This window comes from Macrotis lagotis, chromosome 8 (assembly GCF_037893015.1).
Source record: "Macrotis lagotis isolate mMagLag1 chromosome 8, bilby.v1.9.chrom.fasta, whole genome shotgun sequence".
In the NCBI taxonomy this organism is placed as follows: Eukaryota; Metazoa; Chordata; class Mammalia; order Peramelemorphia; family Peramelidae; genus Macrotis; species Macrotis lagotis.
The window spans coordinates 79,232,432-79,252,261 of NC_133665.1; the positions used below are offsets into that span (position 1 = coordinate 79,232,432).

Below are 19,830 nucleotides of genomic sequence, written 5' to 3' on the forward strand. Positions count from 1 at the left end.
AGAAACATAAAAAATAGTGGACAGAGTACTCCATTTGTGATGACATGAGCACTTACATCTCTTAGCTATTGTGCAAATCATTGTACATCTCTGCCCCTCAGATTGCTAATTTGTCAAATGGAGATTCTTACACTGCCTACATTTATGGAGTGACTGTAAGGAAAGCTTTATATAAACATGAAAGTGCCAAAAAAAATTAAATGGTTATGTATCACATGATATTTTAACCTTTTCTTTGCATTCTCAGGACCTATTATAATAGGCACTTAATAAATGCTTCTTAAGGACAAGATTTTAAAAGTATCTTGAGGGACTAACCTGTGTTAATTGATACAGGTTTGGTTTTTTGTTTTTTATTTTTTTTCTATATGGCAAAGAGAATAGAGATAGTGTGATTAAAATTTACTTTGCACTGTGACTGGTCTTTCTTCAGATTAAGGTAAGTGATTAAACAATCCTTTTATTTTAACTGGGAGAATGCAGATTATAAAATAATGACTATCTCCAGTATCCCTCTTTCAGATTATTTGCTCATTTTTGTATGAAATCCTTATTGTTGTCTTACATTAAGCATTATCCTATTGCATATGATTCCCTTATCCTTTCACAAAATCTTCCTTTGTCTGCCTTCTTCTAAGTACTATATCTGACTCATTCCTAAAGCCCATTTTTGGCAAAGGTCCTTGAAGTCATTTTAAAGTGCACAAAAGTGAAGATAAGCTCTTAGACAAAGAAGCAGAAGTAGCACTCAGACTAATCAACATTAACAGAATTCTGAATGTACAATGCTATAAGGTAAGTTTGAGTGTGAAACTAATTCATTCCATATCAATCAGCAAGGAGAAGAGGCAAAAAAAGACATGAAGTTCAGGGTAATAGTGTTTGCATCTACAAATGAGGGGGGGAGGAGGAAAGGTAGGTAAGAAGTTCATGAAGCAAGATCATATATGTCACACCCTTCACAAAGAAGTTCAAAGTTATGTGGACAAGTTGGAGCTGCCTCTGAGTATTTGCCTAAGGCAGTGTCTTGACAGTAGTAACTTTAGAAACTTCAAGTGGTACCTTCAATGGGGCAATTCCAAGGTCATTCATTCTAAAAGTAATAACTCACATTGTTATGGTGATTTATGGCTTCCAAAGCAATTATCACCCCACTTCTTTGAGAGAAGTAAATTTCATTTTCCCAATATTATCAATATGGAACCAGGTTTGCAGAGATTAAATGACTCAATCATGATGACACAGCTAGTAAAATTGAACTGAAGATTCCAACATAATTCCCTTCCTTCCAAATCTAGGAGGTTCTTTACATTGTGATTCCTTTGGTTCCTTTCCTGTCCAGCCTTCTTTGTCTTGGTCTGTCAATAAAATATTTAATTCTGAAGCAAGCAGGTAGCCTTTGGGAAACCCAAGTGCTTCATTGACTTCTGCAGGTAGTGATAGACCTCAGAAAGACAGCAAAACAGTGGAAAGATCCATTATCAAAGATTTATAGAAATCAGACAAGAATTCCTTGGCTCTTAATGTGTTGCCATCTGTGACCAAGAAGGTAAAGTAGAAAAACTGATGAGACACTAATGAGATCATGGATCCATCAAAAAAAAACCAGATTTTTAAATACAAATATCAATTTCTAATTTATTTTAGAATAGTGTCACATGAAAAGGAATTTTAAAAAGCATTATATTCGAAGATTAAAAACAAATTATCAAGGCAAACATGTATATATCTACAGAAATGCTTTCACATGTAGGAAAAAGACCTTAGAGATACCTAATCCATGTCCCATTTTATGAAATGAGGAATCAGAAGTTCAGCAAGATTAATATACCTTGCCAAAGGTCTCATCAGCTACAGAGTTGAAAGTGAACATGTTTCTTCCAACTCCCAGGCTTTTTCCCACTATCTTACTGAATATTAAAGTGAAATTCTATTCACAGCAATTGAGATTTCTTGCTGAGTAACTAAGAGGTGAGCAAGTAGCTCCCCTTTTAAAAAAAAAAAAGTAAAAAATTAAAGTTAAATATTACTTCCAAGTAAACAAAGTTTGTTTGTTTCTTGCATTTTTGCAAGAAAATGAAATGCATTCTAATATGACTGAGCTAGTCACAAGCTGTCAGTGACTTGAAAAAGCAGACCAGGGCCTGTTGAAAGCAGGCGGGATGGTTTTAACATTCCCACACCTAGGAAAAGAATGATCTGTTTACTCTCACCTTCCTTCAGGCAGTCTTTCAACTTCTTAGTGTAATCTGACTGAAATCTAAAGAGTAGCACTAAATCACTCTCCAAAACTTGTAGACCCTCAACCTAGTAGAGAATGCCAGGCAATCACCTGTAGGCATCAATATACTACCATAAGTCACTGAAGTGTCAAGGGCCTGGGGAATACATTCCTTCTTCCCCTTTGGCATCTCCAACCTATCAAATCCTCTTTTTCAGAGGCCCCTTTCTACTCTGTGAAATTACTCATCTTTTTATCCAATACAGCCTTCTTTTCTATACCTCTCCTCCATTCCATTATCACTGTTACTACTATATCCCAGACTTTCTTCAGCTGAATTTGATTTAGGGAAAAAATCATATTGCTGTAACAATCCATCCTCTTTTGTAGTTGTTTGTGTTTCTGACACCAATCCTTGCTAAATCACATCATTTCAGAGTTGGCAGCAACTCCAAAAGTTATCTAGTCCAATGCCATAAACTGAACATGAGTCCCATCCTTGCATCTTTAAGAAGTGACAGTCTTTACTGGCAGACCTCCAATGATGACCCACTCCTGACTTCAGGCAATCCACTTCACCTTTGGACAACTCTAATTGTTAGGATGTTTTTCTTGACATCAAGCCAAAATTTGTCTTTTTTATAACCTCTACCCACTGCTTCTTGTTCTGCCTTCAGGAGTGAAGGAGAACTGGTCTAATCCCTTTTTCCCAAACACTCTTTCAGATATTCATAAGGCAGCTTTGAAGTTTCTTCTCTAGGTTTCATGGAATCCTCATGTTACATAGACTTTCAATGTCCTTCACCCTATTTATTGCCCTCTTCTAGATGCTTTCTAGTTTATAAATGTCCTCCACAAAAATGTTAACTTTGCACGGTTTAATGTAATCTGAATGTCTCAAAAGTAATCAAGTTTTTTCTTTTCCTACCTATTTTTCTCAACTTTCTGCCCTTTTGTTTCTTTTATTCTGACCTCATTCCCAGCTTTTAATTGGTCAATTCACATATAAGCAATATTTTAAATTAAAGTGGAATTTTGACCCCTATAGTAAACATCAGGAAGGGATAAGTACCTCAGTGGACTTTGCTTTTCCTTCACCTCCCAATGCAATTAATTCTGAAAAATCATTATGTTCCTGTTTTGAGAGAAAGGATCCTTGAGAGAATGAGATCAAATTCCTGTAGACTGAGCTATATTGATGCTACATCCTCTACAAGCTCTGCCATGTGGAGATGAAGAATTTCTATCCTTTTTTGAGCCTGTATTGTTCATTTGAAACACTTTTCTGTTTGTAGGTTTCAGAATCCACAGTTCCTCCAGACAGAAGGATGGAACTGAATAATCTTGGCAGTTAAGGGAAGGAAAGGAAGTGGGAAGTAGGGAGGGAGATTACAGTAGAGGGTAGTTTTACAGGTCATGGTCCCCTGGTGGGACTTTGAAAAGGGTGAGACAAAGTACTTTGTCGCTGACTCACTCAGTCTTCCAATCCTTATTCTAATCCTCAGTCTTCCAATCTCATGGCAATGAAGCCATGAAAAATGGATAAATTTGGATGGGGAGAGATAGTGTGGAAAGGAGCTTCTTGAGACCAGCCAATGTGAAGAGGCCCATCAGGACTAGGGTGGAGCCTCTATATATAGAGACGGTGGTTGAAGTAGTTCCCCCTTCCCATTTTTTTTTAATTTGAGGTTACAAATGTATAGTAGTACCTCCACAAAAGTACTTCATGTCCCTCACTACAAGAACAGAGAAGAATAAGCAAAGCACAGGAAAAGGATAGAAAGGTTACAATTTTATGTTCTATCACAGTGGGATTAAACTAGCAAATTAGTAATTACATTTTAATAACTATATTCAGTCTATTTATTCAATGAATTTTTTTGGAGGTAAACTGAGAAGGAAAAAAAATTGAGGCTCCAAATGAATGGAAGCACACAAAAGAGACATGAGTGAATTATTGGTGAATTATTCCATAACACTAGATAGTAATGTGGAGCCCAGAGGCACTAAATAAAGGCTGAGAAGACACCAAAAAGTTATCAGTGCTCAAGAGTGGGACTACCAGATGCATTATCAAGTTTATCAAAAGTTTGCAAAAATAACACCCCAAGCTGAAACTCCAAGCCACACTTTCTTGTAAAGAAATATTGTTCGTGTGGGACCCAAACTTGGGAGGGGGTGGGGACATATTTCAGTACTAAATAGGGCTTCTACATTACTACTGGGTTGGAAGTAGTGTCCTAGAGAAATTCAGTAAGGCAAAAGACTTCAGATATATTTTAATCCTTCGCTGGGTAGGTAAAACCACATTTCTTTGTTATGAGACTGTTTGGAATGAGGTACAATGAATAATTTTGGCTCATTAATTTGTATAAACATAAATTATTGATAATTTATACAGAGGGCAATACCCAGTCTATATTCCTGAGAACCTTTAAAAAAACAAATATTGTATTTCCTTTTCATAATTGTGTGTGTGTGTGTGTGTGTGTGTGTGTGTGTGTGTGTGTGTGTAGACAGCACTCTTCTCTTCCAAAATATTATTTACCTTTCTTCACTGCATCAGGACTTTATTATAACTCTATTATTGAGTCTTTATTAGAAGGGAACAATGTTGAGTTTTTCATAATAATGATATCCTAGGATTTCTGGATTATAACGAAGGATATCATGTGTCTAATTAGACATGATAAAAACATAATTTAAAATCTTAAATCTTAAACAACAGAATGAAAAAGACATCTTCCCATTAAAACAAAACATACATCTGTTTCTTTATTTGTACACCAACGAGACAGCCTCATATTTATTCACTTCAGTTCTGCATTTGCACAAGAATGCAGTAATAAAATATCTGTACACTACTTCTGTTACAAATATAGATAATATTTAAAGTGACTTTACATATTCTAATGTAGGAGTTTCACGCTCTAAAATGGGAAGGAACACATGATAATGCCTCACCAGTTGTCTCAATAAACAGTCCCATCTGTTTTCCTTGGTCTGAGGCTATTGTACTATAAGATGTTAATAGGAAGTAATGAAATGAAGTTATGTTAATCCCCTTAATTTTTCTATGAATTTACTAATGGCTTATCACCAAAATAATTACTAGCACACTGTTGTTTTCAGACATTAAAATTAATACTAATTGTTAAGCCAAACACCCAGATCATTAACACATTTTTAGTGTTGCCTTGGTAGTTAAAACTAGCACTTGAAATATCTCAGGTTTTCTATATGCCACTTCATTTTTAGCCTGGCTGCTTCCTGCAGGAAAAAATACACTGCAGAGTAATAGTAGAATGCCTACAACAATGGCAATATATCCTAGAAAGGTCATTAGTAAAAAGAAAATTCCTAAGAGTTTGAAAATGTTTTTCTTCAAAAACATTCAAAGATGCTGTTTTATATACTGAAAGTCCCAATCCAAGTTTAGAAATTCTGATTCAGCAGAAATGAATTTCAGGCAAAGAAAAATCCTAGTCCAAATTATATGGTACTTAACCTAAGGGTTTTACTGAAAAAAATACATTGCAGCTTTGCACACCAGAGTACAATGTTTTCTGTGTTTGTAGTAGGGGAAGGAATGATGGTCAGATCACACCTAACTTTATAAACACATAGATTTTTCTTTTTTATTCTGAATTCTACCAACAATTAACCCCCCCCATGTCCATTTATTTTTCTGTCTCTAGCAAATATTTGCCATATATTTCTACCTTATCCTTTAGAAAATTTCATATATATTTGCAAAGTTGTGATGGAATTACTCATTTACTCTTTAGGAAGTAAAAATAATAATTAAGGTTAAAAAGAGGGTCATAACAAGGAGTAATGGCCAAGTCAGTATTCATCCACAAAGACACCACATGAATTGACTGCATGACAAATATTTTGAAAATAAGAAAAAGTGTTATCACTGAATGTCTTTGTCCTCTGGTACAGCTGAAGAGTCAAATAAAGATGAAGTGGGAAAAAAGTGACAAGAAAAAATTCCATTCTCTTTACTAAGTAGAAGGAATATTCAATTGGTTGATCTGATGACCCAATCAGGACAGCTCAAATCATGAGAGAATGGTCAGAGTGACAGTTCCTTTTGTCCTCTTCAGGATGGCAACTGCTTCCTCATGGGTCACCCCTTCCAGGCTCTGCCCATTGACAGCAATTATCTGATCACCCCTTTTCAGACGTCCATCTTCAGCTGCAGCCCCCTGCAATAAGAAAACTGGGTTATTTGTCTCCAGAAAACACTGCTTTTCCACTATTGGATATATATTCCCAAATAAGTTCTCTTTATGAGTAAAAGAACTAAAATCAAATGAAAAGATCACTGTAAAGAAGCAGATCTCTAAGTAAAGGTCAAACCACTGATAATCCTATAGGATAGACAATGGAACCTACTGGGGAAGAATACTATATAATATTGTGAGATACTATAAGGTGTTTTACATAATGACTTTTCTCAGTTAAAAGGTAAGATTCAATCAGAAGAATCAAGTGAGGTAGAATCCCTTCATGTTTATGATGAAAAGACAAAATGTATTAAACCAAAAACCACCACTATGCATTATACTTGCCCAACACTGAAGACCTAAACCAGAATATAATTTTTATTACATTACATTCACATTACTCTCAGTGGGCCATGGACACTTGATCTGATACTGGTGTGGTACAGATACTAATAAAAAGATTAAAGCTGAGATACCAGTGTGAGCAAGAACTTAGCAATACTTTAATAGGATGCAGAGAACATCTGATCCAATCCTCTTATTTAACAGATGAGGAACCTGAGGCCCAGAGAACTGGAGTAATTTGCTCAATGTTACATGGTCACACAGATAATTCAAAGACTTGAACTGAAGCCTTCCAGCTTCAAATCTAATACTCCTCCCATTTTACATGACACCACCTAAGAAAGGATTCTTTGCAGAAATTCACAGTAATTCTTTCAATAAACATTAATGCCATTGTAGCATAATAGGATGACAGTTCTAGAACTGGAAAGAAACTCAGGAACCATCTAGTTATATACTCATTTTACAAATAAAAAAAACAAAACATAATGCAAGGAGGCTTAAGTGACTTTATCCTGTAGAGAGATTAATCATACCAATATTCTACAACCTGCATTAGAATTTATATAGAGAATATAAAGAATTGGGTGGGAGCCATTTGGCATTCCTAACACATAAATTCTTTCCTTTCTACCCTTGTCTTTATCACAAAGATCTGAATAAACATGAAGTAATAAGAAACTCACTTTTGTGGAAAGCTAGTGAAGAAAACATTTGGGTATAGATCCTAACTCTACATTTAGAGCTGATTTCAATTCTTTGGGTGATTGTGAACAGCCCCTGAATTCACCATTTCCCAGGAGTAGATGGAGATTGATGTGTAGCCTAAAGAGTGGTACCCTTGATGGTATTCAGAAGGTTAGGGAGAAGAGTTGACTTGGGGACGAAATAGTAAGTTCAGTGTTGGGCAAACTGTATTAAAGAGCCCATTAGAGCCATGCTCATGGTTAAAGCCCTGCAACTGTGAACTGATTTTTAAAAATCTAAAAAACTTATGAGTAAACCATAATTTTAAATCACTTTAATGAATACTCCAGTCACCCTTCCTTAAATAAATCTTGCCTAAGCTGAAGAAACACACTGAATTTTTCCATCTATAACTAAATATGGTTTACATTTTTAGAGGAGGGGATAGATTGCTTAAATATATCTGGATAATTATGCCTGGAGCTAGCTCGCTTTCAGGTGGAGCACATGAAGTCAGTGAAAATAATGGTGTATTCTAAAACAACAATTAACTTTAACATGCATGTGGGCCCTACAGCACACTTTTGAACTCTCACATTAAATATTGTTAACAAATCTGACATCAGTCCCCTGGGCACTAAGATTGTAAAATTCTAATTTGCTTTTTCTATATAGGAAACTGTTCAGGTGACTGTTCATTTAAAAATTTTTACTTTTCGCAAAGATTTACAGATTTATTCTCCAAACACTGAGATCTTTGACTTTTGGTTCTTTATCCTTTCCTTCCCTCTCATGATCCTAGTGGAACTTTAAGACAATAATAATATGAATAGTTGTCCTTCATTCTCGAAGATCATGACAACAGGGAGGTGATGCTATGACAGGCACAGGAATTGGATTTGAGTGGGGGGGGGGGTCTGTCTTAAGTCACCAGTCTACTTTCTCCTTCAGAGCCATCTGGGGCCAGTGGTCAGATATGAATCAGGATGACTAGAGACAGCCCTGGATGTGAAGCAAGCAGGGTTAAGTGATTTTCCCCCAGATCTCACAGCTAATAAATGTCTGAGACTGGATTCACATTCTCATCCTCCTGATTCCAAGGTCAGGGTATTCAATTGAATTGTAGGTCGGTATGATGTGAGGGCATTATGAGTTACAAAAAATGAAAATACTTAAATAGCTCCGCTTCCTATTTCTATTTACATTTATTTCTAGTCCTAGTCCAAGTTGAGTGATCTATTGTTTTCTGAGTTTTCTGAAGACTGTTATAAAATAATAGAATACAATAGTATCATCTTTAAATCATCAGAGATGATTTGAGCCAAAAAATGATGGATCAACACCCTGTGGTAGTGGGGATACGTGTGGAAAGGGGGATATTTGGCTACAAAATATTAATGTAAAGAATATCATCGAGGAAATATAAGGTCAGAAAATTAAGTGAAAGGTATCAAGAGAGTGAGAGATGAAGGGTGGACAACCTAAAAGTAGAATTGATATTTATAAATTTATAAATCAGACAAAAAGCCTGGAGTGGGGGCTTTTATGTCAATTTATTTGTTTCTTTTAAAAAATATTTTTATAGCTGTATTACAATATAGTTAGCTTCTTTTTATAATGTTTTATTCTTTATTTTATGCATTCAAAAACATTGATATGGATAGGGATCTGTAGGCTTCAGACTACCAGAGTTGTCCCCTGAAAACAAAACAAAAAACCAAAACATAACATCAAAAGTTCCCGATTTAGAGGAAACATTCTAACATACATTGGGTAGCTTCTGTATGGAGAAGTAATGGAAGAACATAGATAAGATTCAAGATGTGTACATCTTGTATATGTTGTGACTTGCCTTGATGGAAGGAATACTCACAAAAGAAGCTCATAAGTCCCCTCAAGTCTATAAGTAAAAAGTACAAAGAGCCACTGAGTGAAAATCTTTAAAAATGCATTATCAATAATTGCCTTTTGCAATTAGAGATAACGGTACCCTCTATTACTACAATAGAAATGATATAAATAAATAGAGACATGAGAAAGTATATGATTTGTAATTTTTGGACTGCCAATTAAAGTGACAAGAAGTAGCAGAAAAAAGTGCAGGGTTAAGAAGTGAAGAAACACAGGAGTCTAGTCTAAGCTCTATCAGTAACTAGTTTATATCCTTGCCACACCTCCTTTCTGTGTTCCAGTTTTCTCAGTTGTACAATGAGAAACTTTGCCCAGAGGCCCCCTAAGCTCCTTTGCAGGGCTAAAAATTCTGATTTGATAGATTATTCTATGAACTAACAATTCTATGCAGAAATCTCCTTCATTCTAGTGCAGGCAGGATCCTTGACCCTCAAAGACTATTTTAATCAAGCAGGAACTATTGGAAGAGCCTACCTAAACTAGTTTGTCCAGAGATTGCATTCAATTTTATTTAAGCTGGGTGGATGCTGGATGATGAAGCTGTCATTGAAGCTGTCCAAGGAAGCACAGATAGGACAAAAATTGGCTTACTAAAGACAGAACTCAAAGTAATGAAATTATGAACCTTACAACAATATGACAATGACAAAAATATTTTCATATTTTATTTGCAGTGTTCAACTTAGTATTGCTATTTTGTTATTAATTTTAACAACTCAGGACAGAACCTAACATACAGTAAGAATGCAATGTTCATTGGCTGACTGATTGAAAGAATAGGGTCTTCTTGTAATATAATACAAAGAGCCCTTGGGTAAAAAGTTTTAAAAATGTATTATAAATACAATGAAACAATGGAGTCTACTTAAAACAGCTGGCATTTCTACAGTATTTACTGTGTGATGGGCACCCAACTAATTGCTTTACAATTATTATCTCATTTTATCTTCATAACAAAACTAGGAGTAAGATAATATATGACTTGCCCAGATTTGCATAGCTAGGAAGTATCTGAGGTTATATTTAACCAAAAGTCTTCCAGACCCCAGGCCTGGAACTTTGGGACAATTTTACTCTCTGGGCTTATTTGTGTATAATAAAATATTTAAACTAGTTAACTTGAAAACTGCACTTAGACTTTAAGGACATTTTATACCATTAGGCTCTGTTTTCACTGATAAAAGGAAAGGTCCCAATTACTAAATGAATTTTAACACTATAGTGTGTTTCCATAGCATAATATACAATTTTAATTTGGGTTCATTTCTCTTTAAATGCAACTAAGCATAAAACTGGATAAAAATTTTAATAGCTCATTCCTGTAGGGAGTTCCCAAAGAAAATGATCAACTGCTGGCCATTTGGCATTTACCTCAGGCCATAAACTAATAAGCCAGCTGCTGACCACTAATAATGAATGTTTAGGAGAGAATGGGATGGTTAAAATGAGTATTCTTACCTTTGCAAATACTGTTTTAACATAAATGGGTAAGTCTCCATGTGGGCTGCCATATCCTCCCACTATACTGAAACCTAGACCATCTGGTCCTCGATCAAGAGTAATACTCTTATATTGGGGAGGGCTAAAATAGAGGGAGGAAAAGAAAAGAAGATTTTTAGTATGTGGGTATAGAATAACTGAAGAAGCAACAAGAATGGTTTCACATCTCTTATTTTCTATATAACCAAACACTCATTCTCTGTTCTCAATATCATGACCTTCCCAATTCCCTGCAAACGGTGGTATGAAATTATCTGAAAAGAAAGTTAGTTACTCTTCCCATTTCTGGCAGCAGGTATATTAGGAGTAGTTTTTAACTTGCTAATGTTTTCTATGCTGGAAATTCTAAATTTGCATAATCTAATGAAATCCCCCTTAACACCTTAAATCTATTACTCATTTACAGTTCCTTTATACACTAAAATATTCACAGCATGTTCTCAACTCAGTCCAGAAGTTTATTTGTTCTCTACTTTGGAGACAGAGGGCTGCAATTTAGTGGACTATTCAAGTAATGTGATTTATATGAGCATCCCACTGTGCAGAGACAAGAACCGAGACTATAAGAAAGTGGATGTGACAATAGCATCAAGTCCTTTACAAATGCCCCTCATTTATTTGTGCCATCATTTACTGTGTAGTTCCAGGCTTTTGCATTAATGAAAAAGGAGATTATGTAATTGTTGATTTCAGGGCTTATTTCTAATAAGCTAGAGGACAAAAGACACAATTTGACAGCTCCACCTCATGGAGTGGTCCAGTCCACATCAGCCTCTCTAGACTACCAACCCAGGCCATGCTCCATTTGGAGATGGTCTTAATTTTAATTCATTCAATCTGCCTTAATTAATTCATTCTATCCCCATAAAGGGATAAGAGCTTAACCTATAATTTCATTAATGTAGAAAGTTCTCAGGGGCAGGTGGGTGGTGCAGTGAATAGAACATTGGGTCTGTAATCAAGAAGACTTTCTGAATTGAAATCTGGCCATAGATATTTACTAGCTGTGTGACCCTGAACAAATTACTTTAGCCTCTTTGACTCAGTTTTCTCATGTGTTGAATGAGCTGGAGAAGGAAATGGCAAATCACTCTAGTATATTTGATAAAAGAACCCCAAATAGAGTCACAGAGTCAGAAATGCCTGCCAATCACTTAAACAAGAAGGAAGTTTCCAGTTAAAGAAATCCTTCCAGCTTCAGTACTTTCTCTGCAACTTAGTCTGAGACTTAAAGAGATTGCATAGAGAATTGAAAGCTTAAGTGACTTGTTCAGGGTTACACAGTAGAGATGCATCACAGGGAGGATTTGAACCTAAAATTTCTTAGTTCCCAGGTCAACTGTCTCTCCAACACACCACACTTATGCATTTAGTATATGGTTTTTCATTCCATTACACTTTTAAAAAAGGCAGAAGAATTCATGGTACTTATGCCTAGTTTGCTATTATTATTAATATTATTGTCATCTGTACATCAGCATTTGCAGGGAATTGGGAAGGTCATGATATTGAGAACAGAGAATGAGTGTTTGGTTATATAGGAAATAAGAGATGTGAAACCATACTTGCTTCTTCTTCAGTTATTCTTCACAATTCTACATTTCCAGTGATAAACACCCTTAAATTTTACATCACCAAAAATATATGTCTTTACCCCAAATCATCCTGAAAAATACTGTTTGATGTCAAGCCTGTAAAAGAAAGACTAGAGCCAGCTGGTTCCTGATGTGGACTGGTGACAACACTAACATCTCCTCCAGCTACCACCTGCATGGAAAAAAGAGGCAAAATAAGACTTCTTTGAGTTTTTTGTAACTGCTTCTTTTTTATTTATTTTGAATTCCACAACTTTTCCTCCAATCTTGCTCCCCCCCCCATCCCTCACCTCCCCACAGAAGGCAGTCCTAGTTTTTACATTGTTTCCACAGTATACATTGATCCAAGTTAAATGTGATGGGAGAGAAATCAGATCCTAAAGGACTATTCAAGTCTCTGTTCAAACTCCACAATTCTTTATACATTGCTAAAATATTCTTGTTTAAGAGGAAACATACCCCCTCCCCCACAAAAATATAGAACCTCATGAGAAATAAAGTAAAAGAAAGAGGAAAAAAATGTGTTTCAGTCTGTGTTCTGAAACCATCAGCTCTGTCTCAGGTGCTTTGCATTCTTCAACATAAGTCCATCACAGAAGCTTATGTGATGCTTCTGATCTCAACATCAATCTTTTTTTTTAATCCATCTTTTTTAAAAAAATATAGTCACAAAAATTGAAGAGAACTTCCTGTGGGAGGGAGAATCTTCAAAATATGTTATATAAGTTTTTTAAATTAACTTTTTTTTCAATGAATGAGAATTCATATTCTCGGTCTTCTACCCCTTCCCCAAATTAAAAAAGAAAAAAAAACTTGTTGTCAAAGTAAAATAAATTCCCATATTGGTGTATATAAAAAGAAAAAGAAAACGTTCTCTATTTAAACCCAAAGGCCATTGCCTCTCCATCAAAGTAGATGGCACAGGGGCAGCTAGGTGACACAGTGGATAGAGCACCGGCCCTGGAGTCAGGAATATCTGAATTCAAATCCAGCCTATAATAATAATAATCCAGCCTAATAATTACCTAGCTGTGACCTTGGGCAAATCACTTAACCCCATTGCCTAGAAAAAACCAAACCCCCCCCCCCAAAAAAAAGTAGATGGCAGGGCAACTGGTGACATAATGGATAGAGTACTGGCCCTAGAGTCAAGAGGACCTCAGTTCAAATCCAGCCTCAGCCACTTAATAGTAACCTAGCTGTGTGATCCTGGGAAAGTTACACAACCCCATTGCCTTGCAAAAACAAAAACAAAACAACAACAAAAAAAGTAGACAGCATGTTTCCTCTTGAGTACCCAGGAATTATGATGGGTCACTCCTTCAGCAGAGTTCTTAAGTCTTTCAAAATTGTTTGTGCTTACATTATTATTATTATTATTATTATTATTATTATTATTATTATATACAATATAACTACAAATTCAAAGGTCTCTTCATTTTATTAAATGATATCTTGTAAATTACTGTTTAAGAGTTTTCTTTGGCAATCTTGGCCTCTGGGTCAATAATTGAGTCTAATAATTGAAAAGTACAGTCTTTTAATTTTTCCCCCAAAGGTATACAACATGCTAATACCAAGGAGGAAGAAAAATGTTGAAGAAAGTATCTTTAGTTCTTTCTAAAACTGCTGAATTTATAAATTTAAGAAGGAAATGATAAATATTAAAATATTAGCATTGAGGATTTAACAGTTTGGGAAGTTTTTGGTTTTTGGTTTTTTTTTTTAAGTTTTTGCAAGTCAAATGGGGTTAAGTGGCTTGCCCAAGGCCACACAGCTAGGTAATTATTAAGTATCTGAGGCCAGATTTGAACTCAAGTACTCCTGACTCCAGGACCGGTGGTCTATCCACTGCACCACCTAGCCACTCCAGAAGTTTTGTTTTTGCTTTATGTCATTTATCCTCAAGTCACCTATACTGTCTGAAAAGGGCTATAGACAAAACTCTTACCTGCACTTCAATGGAGCCAGAAGCACTTTTCAGTAAGTTCACTGCTTGGGAATGAGTCATACCTTCAGTTGAAGTTCCACAAATACTCACAATCCTATCCCCAACCTTGGGAAGAGAAACAAAACACACCACTATTATAATAACAAAGCTAGCATGAGCATCCCTGAAAATTCAAGTATTTGGACCTCAGAAGTCCTAAGACTAATTCCTTCTCCAGTTCATGATAAATCATAATTACCTCTTAGCAAATCTATAAATTTTTAACATTTTTAAGAAATTCTTCCCTGCTGGGTAAAGCCAATCCTTACCAACAGAAGAAGGACTATCAGTGCTGAAAGAGACCTTAGAGATCTTTTAGTCTTATCTTCTTTATGATATTTTATGATTGCATTATTTATAAACTAATTTTTTGGAATTTTTATTTCACACTTGAGGCACAACTATGTGTGCACAATTAATTTTTTGTTCTCAGTTCTTAGGTAGTTAATGAAAAAGTAGCTTAAAATAGGCTTTTTAATATAGCACTTTATAGCTTGAGTTGAGATTTTACATTATTCTCCCTTACAATTCAATCTTCCAGCCAAACTGGCCTGCCTATATATAACAAGGCCATCTATCTTCTATCTCCATTCCTTTACAATAACTGTCCACTATTCCTGCAATGTTCTTCTCAATTCTCCTTTGTAGAACCTCTAGCAACCCTCATGCCTTAATTCAAGAGTAAATTCCCTTTAAAAGTCTTTTCCATTTCCCCTAGTTGCATTGCGGTAATTCTGTATTTATTTTGAACAGTGTTTTATATTTGCATTTTTTTTCTTTAGTACAATATGTATTTATTGCCTTAAACTGATACAGTTTGTGAATTTGTAGTTTATTTCTTTTTTCATCCTTAACAGTAAATTCATCTAAAGTGTCTGGATTGCTATCTGACATGCACATAAGATTTTAGAGCCAGATTGTTCAGCCTGACCCCCTTTGGGCCAGCATTTCAGTCCAAACTAGAGCAAAGTTTCAATATAGCTGGAATATTCCTGTAGAATGCTTTTAATTATGTGGACCCATTTGTGGCAGCTTAGTGTTGGCAGCTTTTCATAGAGGTGTATTAGTGTTTGGATCATTTCACACACAATCTACCTTTAAGAAAAAAAAGATAACATTTTTAGCCAGCAGATGGGCCAAACTCTCAGGGAGTGGACTACTAAAGTTGACAGGTAGACCATTAGAATGTGTACACAAAAGAAGGTATAATGTTGTGATATTACACTGACCTTGGATAAAAATTCGTAATCTTATACAAATTCTATCTAATAATCACTTAATTCAGAAGATCAGAGACTTTCAAACCAACTATACATACAAACTAGTTATTGCTCAAAAAAATTATCATTTATTTCAATTCAAATCAAAGTAAAATTTAAGACATTGTACATTTTATCTTGCTATAGTTTTATTAAGCCAAAAATGTTAGCTATATTTATAGATCACTGACTTCTTGTTAGCAAGTTTGGAATTATAAAATAACTTTCTTCTTCCTTGTAAGTATTCTACTTTTTACCAAAAATGCCTCTGCCTCAACTTTGATCAGTTTGATTGGCTAAGTATTTAAGCTTCAGGGGTTTTGATCTGTAATCCAGCAAGAAGGTCAGAGAGAGTACCAAATTCTCCCACCAGAAATATGTCTGAGGACTTATAGAGTTAAATTACTCTGAGTTTCTGGGTCTGTGCAGCAACTCCATTTGGATGCATCATGGCAATGAATATTGGGACATCACCAAGTGGACTGCCTACACCTCCAGCAATGCTGACTCCCAGTGAGTCAGCAGGACCCTGCCAAAAGAAGAAAAATAAAATTTTCCATTAAAAAAACATTCTTCATTTGAATTCTGCTGTATAACATTTCATAAGTGTATTCCTATCTTATGGTGAAGCACAATGAATAGAAAGCCATAATTAAGATTTTTACATCATCTTTATCTGTGGTAGAAGCCATGACCTGTTTATTACTGCTATTAATAACAATGAATGTTTATATGCCATTTTATGGATTACAACGTAATTTACAAATACTATCTCATTTTTATTCTCCCCACAACTTTGGGAAGTAGGTAAAATAAACTGTTTTTTCTTCCAAATCTTTATTCCTGGGACAAAAAAAAATTGCTGAGAGCAGATTTCTGAGCAGAGATGAGCAAGAAGATTCAGATTGGTCCTTAAAATGTCAGAGTTAAAGAGATGCCATGGAAGATAAGAGGGAGGGGAGAGGGGGAAGAGAAAAATCTAAGAAACCAGAGGGAGAATGCAGTGCCTGGATCAGAAACTAGGCTCAAATATGGTGTGGCAGAATAACAGAAAGACTCTGAGTTCTTTGCATAAGTCATGCAATTTGTCGCACTCAGTGCTGTTGTGAATATATGAATGCATAAACTCTGATTTTGAGCTTCCTTTAAATGAATTTACTCAAAGAATTGTCCTATCAAGTAGAGTAAATAAATAAAAATTAAACATTTAAAGTATTCAGATTTTCTTAAGCAAATTGGGGGAATATCAAATAGTTCCTTGTCAGATCTATAGATAAGGAAAGAATTTAGGACTAAACAAACTAGAGAGAGCACCAAGAAATATAAAATGAATCATTTTGACTATATAAAATTTTAAAAAATTTTCGCAACCAAAATTAAAAGGAAAGTAGAAAACTAGGGGACAATTTACAAGTATTTCTCATACTGACTTCATTTATCAAATATTTAGAGAACCAAATCAAATTTTAAGAATACAAATCATTGCTCAACTGATAAATGGTTGAAGGATATGAATAGACAGTTTTCAAAAAAAGAAATCAAGGCTTTCTATAATCATATAAAAATGCTCTAAATCACTATGTTAGAGAAATGCAAATTAAAACAACTCTGAGGTACCACTTCATACCCATCAGATTGACTAATTTGACAAAAAAGGAAAATGATAAATGTTGTAAGGGATGTGTGAAAACTGGGGCACCAATGCACAGTTGGTAGAGTAATTCTGCAGTTCTGACAATCAATTTGGAACTATCCTCAAAAGGTACACAAATTCTGAATACCCTTTGATCCAGCAATACCACTACTAAATCTGTGTACCAAGGAAATTTTTGAAAAGAGGAAAACAATCTCTTTGTACAAAATATTTATAGTGGCTCTTTTAATGACAGCTAAGAATTAGAATAGAGAGGATTCCCATTAATTGGGGAATGACTGAAAAAGTTGTGGTATATGGTTCTAATGGAATATTATTGTGCTATAAGAAAGGAAAAATAGAATGTTTCAGGAAAAAGCTGGAAAACCTTATATGAACTGATACAAGTAGAACCAGGAGAACACTGTACACAGTAATAGAAATATTGTACAATGAAGAGCTGTTAATGACTTAGCTATTTTCAGCAACATAATGATCCAAGATAATCACAAAGGACTCATGATAGATAATAAATGCTTCTTGCTTCCAGAGAAAGAATTGATATGGTTTAAATCTATTTTTCACTTTATTTTGCTTGAGTTTTTTGCCCAAAGTGATTCATATGAAAACTCAAAACTTGAAAGAATGAATAAAATTGTTTTTGCAAGTAATTGAGGAAAAATAAAATATTATCTTAAAAATATATATTCGTGTTTCTCTTATCTCAGTTGTTTTCATGAAATATGTTAGTGGTCAAATTAAGAAGTGTTTGCTGCAGAGAAAATATTCAGTTTGATGATTAAGAAAAATTAAGAGGAGGAAAAGGAAATAATTTGATTTTTGGAGACAAAGTGAAATGTGTAGACAACAATTTTTCTTAGAATATGGGTGTTCTACAATACTTAATAGTTACTTTCCACAGGGAATTCTGCAATCTCTGCTATCTACTTCTGCTTCATTAAACCAGGCCACATTGCACTGACCAAACATTTTTTCCCCACTGAGTATCTTAAAATGACAAGACAGTTATCCAGAAAATGGATCTTTCCATGTCTCTCAAATGAATAGTTTACATGGCTTTCTGGTCCAACTTACCTTTTTTATTTCAACTGTTCTTAATCCTTGTATTTCCAAAGCCACTGTAAAATGAAAAAGAATGAAACAAAGTTATTACAATGATAATGTCAATAAACGAGGCTGAGCCAATCAAATGAAATACAAACAGAGCCTGACATGGAGCATGTTATGAGATGAGTTAGGTTCCCCTTTATTTTTTTTGGAAGAACCATTTCTAAACCATTACCTGCTATCAATCCACCCTTTCTAAAAAACTTTCCTATTTTAAAAGTCAGAACTAACCTTATACCACCCCCCCACTTTCTTTCTTCTCATTTTATACACTATCTAACTATATGGTCCATTCTGAATGAGTTAGGAACTCAGTCACTTTATAAAGTCATGAATGCATAGCCTCAGGGATTATAGTTATGATTTCATATAAAACTCCCTACAGATCCAAGAAGTTTAATTTTGTTAATATTAAACACATTTTTAGCTGACTAATTCACTAAAGTCCAACCCTAAGGCCTTCCTGGGTTTGTGGGTGCTATGAAGGTGAGAGTATCTGATAGTCCCACCCTGTCAAACAGCAGTATTTGAGTAAAGATCCAATAACATAGTAAACACTCATCATGTAAGGAGCAATCCATCTAAGCATTAAATCCTAAGAGCCCTGACCCACCATGTGATATATTTTTTTCAGCAATTAAAGAAACATGTTATTTGAGTCAGTAGAAGGAGTATCTATACAAATAAAATCATGGACCCTAAAGTATTGGAAAAAAATGAAAACTGAGACCACCATATGGTTAGTTTTTATAAATTTGGGCAAGCCTCAACCAATATTCATGGCCAAAATTCCTCAGATGCAATTTTCACATAATTTACACATGAGAAGGAAAGCATGAATTCTCAGTTTAAAAATAGAATAATTATGGAAAAATCAGTGTTTACTGTGGGAGTGCCTGAAAAAAAAAATATATATATATATATATATATATATGTATGTATATATGTATATGTATATGTATATATACACACACACACACACACAGGATTTACTAATGCTAATAGAAAAAAAAAGCAATAAAAATACCAAGCTGCTTAATAAGAAAGTTTATAGAATCTTGATTTAACAACAATAATGATAATAATATAAGAGAAGAAAAAAAGACATTGGAGTTCAAGAGAGTTGGGTTTAGAGTCAAACAATTCTGGATTCAAATTTCAATCTGACACTTACTAACTGGATGACCCAGGAAAATCCCTTCATTTCTATGTTCCTAAAGTAACTCCCTATGATTTAGCTAATTAAATTAAAACCTATTTCCACCTGCTAAAATCATATACTATCTAGGTCTATCCTGTTCAGTCCTATTTATGCAATAATAATAG

The 19,830-nt window shown here is 34.7% G+C and overlaps 1 protein-coding gene and 1 long non-coding RNA gene across 11 annotated transcripts in view; one reads left to right on the forward strand and one right to left on the reverse strand.

Annotated features, from left to right (window-relative positions):
• Nucleotides 1-19,830, forward strand: part of LOC141495787 (uncharacterized) — a 235,569-nt gene that overhangs the window by 125,606 nt on the left and 90,133 nt on the right. The gene's annotated exons all lie outside the window — the stretch shown is intronic.
• Nucleotides 4,992-19,830, reverse strand: part of MPDZ (multiple PDZ domain crumbs cell polarity complex component) — a 301,840-nt gene continuing 287,001 nt past the window's right edge. For all 9 annotated transcript variants that reach the window (XM_074197510.1, XM_074197518.1, XM_074197517.1 and 6 more), the window contains 6 exons: nucleotides 18,472-18,515; nucleotides 16,150-16,272; nucleotides 14,446-14,550; nucleotides 12,554-12,666; nucleotides 10,858-10,981; nucleotides 4,992-6,435 (listed from right to left, as the gene is read on the reverse strand). In XM_074197510.1, coding sequence (XP_074053611.1) covers nucleotides 6,289-6,435; nucleotides 10,858-10,981; nucleotides 12,554-12,666; nucleotides 14,446-14,550; nucleotides 16,150-16,272; nucleotides 18,472-18,515 — 656 coding nt within the window. In that variant the 3' untranslated portion in view covers nucleotides 4,992-6,288. The remainder of the gene's footprint in view (nucleotides 6,436-10,857; nucleotides 10,982-12,553; nucleotides 12,667-14,445; nucleotides 14,551-16,149; nucleotides 16,273-18,471; nucleotides 18,516-19,830) is intronic.